At 46.7% G+C, this 6,349-nt stretch overlaps 1 protein-coding gene across 10 annotated transcripts in view; it reads right to left on the minus strand.

Annotated features, from left to right (window-relative positions):
* Nucleotides 1–6,349, minus strand: part of LOC116093401 (bcl-2/adenovirus E1B 19 kDa-interacting protein 2-like protein) — a 42,640-nt gene that overhangs the window by 10,664 nt on the left and 25,627 nt on the right. For 9 of the 10 annotated variants that reach the window (XM_031374794.1, XM_031374793.1, XM_031374791.1 and 6 more), the window contains 2 exons: nt 5,458–5,616; nt 2,373–2,561 (listed from right to left, as the gene is read on the minus strand). In XM_031374794.1, the coding sequence (XP_031230654.1) occupies nt 2,373–2,561; nt 5,458–5,616 (348 nt within the window). Of the gene's footprint in view, nt 1–810; nt 2,562–5,457; nt 5,617–6,349 lie in introns of those variants that run through there. The other variant, XM_031374796.1, reaches the window with a different exon arrangement.

Genomic DNA, 6,349 nt, shown 5'->3' on the forward strand with positions numbered 1-6,349 from the left:
TTTAATCCCAGTACTCAGAAGGCAGAGGCAGGCGGATCTCTGAGTTCAAGGCAAGCCTGGTCTATACATCAAGTTCCAGGACAGACAGGGCTATGCAGACAAACCTTGTCTCAAAACAAAGTCAAAAATGGGCTAGAGATGAAAAACACTCAGTGGAAGAACACCTGACCAGCATGTACAGGGCCTGGGTACCACCCGAGAACCACACACACATACAGGCAAAGCAAAGAAGCTATTTTGGTTTAAGTCCATCTTGGACCTACTTTTCCAGCATAAGGAAAACAGAGGAGACAAGCCAGGTATGTCACATCTACCATTCCAGCACGGCGAGGCTTCTGTTGGAAGATGGCTGTGCATCAGAGGCTAGCTACAGGATAAGCTATGGCAGTTTGGGAGATGGTCTCAAAAAAAAAAAAAAAAAAAAAAAAAAAAGAAAGAAACAAAACAACCTGAGACAACTCACTTGCTCTGTAGACCAGGCTGGCCTCAAACTCACAGGGATCCACCTGCCTCTGCCTCCTGAGTGCTGGGATTAAAGGTGTGTGCTACCACTGCCTGGCTACAACTCAGTATTTTAAGGGGAGCTCTGGAAACAGTAATCAAGGGAAGGCTGAAGATGAATGGCAATAGCTCATAGCTGGGTCAACAAAGCACAGGTAGGAGACCTGGAGATGAGTGTGTGGGAGGCGTGGAGATGTGGGAGACCGGGAGATGAGTCTGTGGGAGATGCAGCTATTACCAGAAGGAAGGCCTGATTATACTTATTACCAGAAGGAAGGCCTGATTATACTTTTAAAAAGAGACAAGACCTCAAACAGGAAGAAAGTATTTAATATGAAACAAAAATGCAAAACAAAGTACCAGAGTCACAGAACACAATCCCTCTGGTTCAGTGACCGCACCAATATTCCACGTTCCCATTGGCTACAGACGCCACACACTAAAGTGAAGTCAGACTGCCCCAAACCACCACACACCCTACTGTTCAGCGATACTGTTTGCAACTTATATGGGTAAGAACAGGGGAAATGGCTTGATTTTTAAAAAAAAGAGGGGGAGGGAGACTACACATGCGGAACAAATCACTGGGAGTGAGCTCACAGCTGGGTCAACCATTACAACCCTGTACATGCTACATGAGGCTAAGTTCCTTGGTACAATCACATATAGAGACACGAAACAATCCAGTGACCACGAGCACTCCCAGGGAAGACAGGAGGAAAAGTAACAAGGAAGCAGAGGAGAGAGAGGATGGGAGGAAGAGCAGGTCACAAGCACCAGGGCACATCTCCTCCTAACCTCAGTTACAGATGGGGAAATGAGACCTAGGGCTGCGGATGTCTCACCAGAAGACACTCCACGCACTCTTCAACATGAGCAAAGCCAAAAAAAGACTGCTGAGACCTTGCCAGACCCACTAAGACAGGGGCTATCCAGGGCTCAGTCAAGATCTGCCCTCTTGGCAAAAATGCCTATGAGGCCCCATGGCCACCCTGGGTGCCAGGAGAAGGCAAGGACCTCGGTCCTAAGGTTCTCTTCAGGCTTCCCACAATTCTGGGATGGAAGGAGCCAAAGATATAGGAAGTCAGACATCTGTTCAAGACAACAGACTAGCCAGTGTAGTAGCAGTGCTTGACAATTTCAGCACTCAGGGGGATTAGGAATTCAAGACTAGCCTCAAGACTAGCTTACAGAGCTCAAGGCCAGCCTGGGCTACGTGAGGCTCTGTCTCAAAAATAACTTTAAAAAAATTGAAAAGGTCAATTCATGGAGATGAGCAGTGGATTGGTTTCACGGCAGATACTGCCTCTGTTCATGTCCTTCTGAAGACACTGAGATGGGGTCTACATTCCTTTAGTCCTGCTGCCAGGACAGTGGTAACACTGTAACCACCAGATAGGGGAAAGTCAGTGCAGATTAAATAATAAAATTAAATAAAACTTGTGTGACTGGTAGAGACAGAGAACCATTCCTACAGCAGCCGCTTTCTTTCTCCTCCCAGGGTTATGAGAACAGTACACCCAATCCTGGAGCCATGGACATAGTTGCTGAAGTGGTCAAACATCCTGAAACATGCATTTGAGGCAGGCCAGTCACCTCCTCCATACTTCCCACCCTGCTTGCAATGGTCACTTATTTGATGAGCAGGCTCTGGTAGACTGGGAGAGTGAGATCTGACTGCACTTCTCAAAGACAGCCTCAGCAGAGAGCTTAGGCAGCCCCTGATCCAGGGGGCACTCATCCACCAAGCTGTTCATGGGTGTGGGTGGCAGCGGAGGGTCTTCCTCATCTTGACTCAGTCCAGAAATCAAGCAGTTACCTGCCCTGTCCGATTCCCTGTCCACCTGCTCCCTAGACATACCCACAACTACCTCAGACTGCCCTGAAGGCTTCTTCGCTGAGTCAAGATACTCGGAGAGGGCTTCCTGGAGCACAGGCAGCAGCTTCTTTCGAGAGACCTGGGTGTTGCCTTGAAGGTAGGCCTGGAGGTTAGGAGAGATGCTTGGGATAGGTGTTAGCTTCAGGGGTGGGGAGGTGGACTGCTCCAGGACTCCACAGATCTGCAGAAGACAAGGACAGGAGATGACGGTCAAGTGACATACCACAGAGCTGAGGTTTCTTTCACAGGAATGAAAAGCATTTTGTTTGTTTGTTTGTTGTTGAGACAGGGTCTCACAATGCAGCCCTGAATGGCCTGGAACCCACAGAGACTCAACCTCTTTGCCTTCTAACTGCTGAGAATTCCCCATGTGTTACCACAGCCGGTTTGTGAGGTGCTTGGGATCAAACCCAGGGTTTCAAGCATTTGCCAGCACTCTGCCAGATGGTTTGCATGCCTAGACCAACTCCCTACCTCCTTTTCTTTTTCTTTTTTACAAAGGGTCTTATATTTACTACAACCCTAGAACTTACTGGGTAGCTCAGGCTGGCCTTGAATACATTGTAATCCCCCTGCCTCAGCTTTCCAAGCACTGATATTACAAGTATAAGGCACACTGCATGACTGGAACATTTAGATGACATATTTTGTTTCATTAACAAAGAAACCGAAGTGCACAGAGGTTTTCTTGAGTGAAATCACATGGAGGATGGCAGAATCTGAGACAGACCCATGAGACCTTGTGTGTCCCCTTGCTCATGGACTTCTGCGAGGACAAGATGAGCAACCATGTAGAGATCAGAGGACTAAGACCAAACAAACTGAATAGAAGGAAGGTGGGGGCGGCCAACCATGTTGCCAACCTAGGTGTTTACAAATGGACACCTTGTTACAGTGGTATAGCCACTACACGCACTCACAGGCGGCTAGGGTGACTGAGGCTTACATAGACTAGCTCATAGTTTTGTTTTTGAGCCAGGGTTTCTCTGTGTAGCCCAGGATGTCTTAGAATCTGCTCCATAGACCAGGCTGGCCTCCAACTCAAAAGATCTACCTGCCTTTGCCTCCCAAGTACTGGGATTAAAGGTGTGTGCCTGCAAGAGCAGCAGATTAGGTTGCAGGTTATACAAAAGGAAACCAACATTTGAACCCGGGACTGTTACTAAGAGTACTGTTCTAAATGTATTCTATGCCAGTGACAGAAAGAAGAGAAGAAATGGCAGAAGAGACTGAGAAGGATCCTATCTCCCAGCACAGAGGGCGTGGGCAGTTACAGTCATCAGAGAGGCAGAGTAGGGACTAGGTTCTGGAGGGGGAAGGGTCCTTTCCTACAGCCCAAGTACCTTCCCCTTAGTAAGTACGGTTAGTAAAAGCCACCTGTTCTGAACATGGACCGTGTCACAACATGCACTCTATGCTGATGACCACAGCAAAGTGTGCAGTAGTGATTCTTCCATCCCTACTTTTGGCTGATGACCACAGAAGATGGTAGTGACTCAAGACCTCTGGCTTAGCTCAAGGGGCAACGGGGTAGGGACCCGAGACAGAAAAACATGTCTACCAGATTATAAACGCTGTTCTCTCCTCGTACCAGGGGAGGGAAAGAGGAAGCGGCAGCAGAGAGCAGACATGCCTTTCCTGAGTTCAAAGGACTTCTGGCTGGACTATCCTGAGCATATTCCCAGGACAGGAAACTCAGAGTCTTAGGTCATTCTGAATCAGTAACCAATGGAAGAAGGCCAGGAAGGGTGCTGACCCCGTACTGAGCCCTTCTCTGGAGTGTGATCTCCAGACTGACCCCAGTATGCTGCACCATTGAAAAGGTTCCCCACTGGGCTGGAGAGATGGCTCAGTGCTTAAGAGCACTGACTGTTCTTCCAGAGGTCCTGAGTTCAATTCCCAGCAACTACACGGTGGCTCACAACCATCTGTAATGGGATCCAATGCCTTCCTCTGGTGTGTCTGAAGCTATAGTGGACTCAAACAAAAAAAAAGTAAATATATCTTAAAAAAAAAAAAGAATTAAAAAGAAAAGAAAAAAAAGGTCCCCTACTGTGTGTCAAGGGGACACGTATGTTCCTTGTCTTGTACTCTTTGTAGTGCCCCACTCCTGAGCTACACCCCCAGTCTTCTGTTCTGTCCATAGATTGTCGAGACAATAAAGAAAAAGAAGCAATTTTCTTTTAGTTTTGTTGGGGTTTTTTTTGTTTGTTTGGTTTGGTTTTTTTTTTTTTTGGTAGTACAAGGGATAGGTGAGCAATCTACTGATGACCTAAATTCTCAGCCACCCCCTGGTATTTTTTTAAAGAGATGATCTCACTATGCAGACTTGGCTGGCCTCAAACTCATAGGCTATCCTCTGCTATCTACTGCTGGGGTTGGAGGTGTGAAAAGCCATGCCTGGCATCAGCCCTTAGGGTTCTGAAATAGTTTCTCTGTTACTAAGTAGCACCAGGCTGCAGTCCCTAAATGCTGGGAACAGAGGTCTGAGTCAGTACACCCAGTGAGAGCAAGTTCTAACTACAGGTGACAACACTTTCTTTTACCCGGGGTTTGCTACAGCTCCTTGTAAGCCTAAATTGTTGTCTCTAACCTTTAGAACCAATTTTCTTAGTAACTGTATGACTAAGGCTATTCCCTTGTAGAGAGGATGGACAAAAAGTAGGCAAGAGGTCTAGACACATCCTGGGCGACTATATGAGCCCCTATCTCAAAAACAAACATAAGACCAACAGATAAAGGCTGCCTAAGACTGTCCACCGATGTTTGATCCCTAGAACCTACACTAGTAGAAGAAGTGAACTGATTCCTGCAAGCTGTCCTCTGACCTCCACATCTGCACACATACTAGATCCCAGTGTCCATATTGGGTGGCTAAAGAACACCTGACACTCTAGCTCTAAGGGACCTAACACCCTCCTCTGGCCACCACAGGCACCCATACGTACTTGCACGGGCACATAAACACAAAAGTAAATAAAAATCTAAAACACATAGAACTCAGGGGAAGGTCTTACAGCACAGAACTCTAAGACGCAGAGGCCATTGACCCTCAGGGTAACGGGATGAAGACTCACTGTCATTCGAAGTGCCTCGTGGGGACAGAAGATAGCTAACTGCCGTACTGGCTCATTGTGAGTGTTGAAAAAGATTGTCATGGCAACCAGGGCATCATAGCTGAGATCCAGGCAGAAAGCACTGAGGTCTGTGAGGAGGTCTGACCGCTGCAGGAAGGCCTAGAAGGGAAGAAACAGAACGCAGCCAAAGCTTACAGCCAGGCAGGCCATCCTTATCACCAAGGAACTCTAGGAGTTTTCTGTACATGCAGCTCATAATTATGCATCACTAAAAATGTTATGTAGTATTTACATACTGGAGACTGTGGTAGAATGGGGAGAATACAGGCTTTCAATTAAGACAGCATTGTTTTTGAAAAGTAGCTCTACTACATTGCCACATAGGAATAAGACCTAGAAGTGATAGTAACCCCTGAGCCTACATTTCCTCAATAAAAGACCAGCCGTAGCTGGTCTTTGCTACTTTGTAGGTTCTTCTTTTTCCCATCCTTTATCCCCCTGCCCCCAATTTTACCCTCTATCGAGAGAGAGAGAGAGAGAGAGAGAGAGAGAGAGAGAGAGAGAGAGAGAGAGAAAGAGAGAGATTGATTTCTGAATCTAATTTCTTTCTTCTTTCAGCACTACTATTAACAAACCACAAACTAATACCCTTGTGCCATGAGCAACCACCAATCTTTACCTCTTAGGGCCCTGGCATGTATATACCCTTTGAAGAGTTCCAAGAATTCCAAATGTCACCCATTTGCAGAAATTATCTGCAGCTGGTAAAACCATGCCTCTAGTAGAGCATGAGGCAAATCATAGCTGCTTCAGACAGTCTGAATCAGCCCACATCCCTACACCTGGGATTAAAATGAAAACCTACTTAGAATATTTCTGTGTTTAAAAAAAA

Source organism: Mastomys coucha, unplaced genomic scaffold (assembly GCF_008632895.1).
Source record: "Mastomys coucha isolate ucsf_1 unplaced genomic scaffold, UCSF_Mcou_1 pScaffold16, whole genome shotgun sequence".
NCBI classification, from domain to species: domain Eukaryota; kingdom Metazoa; phylum Chordata; class Mammalia; order Rodentia; family Muridae; genus Mastomys; species Mastomys coucha.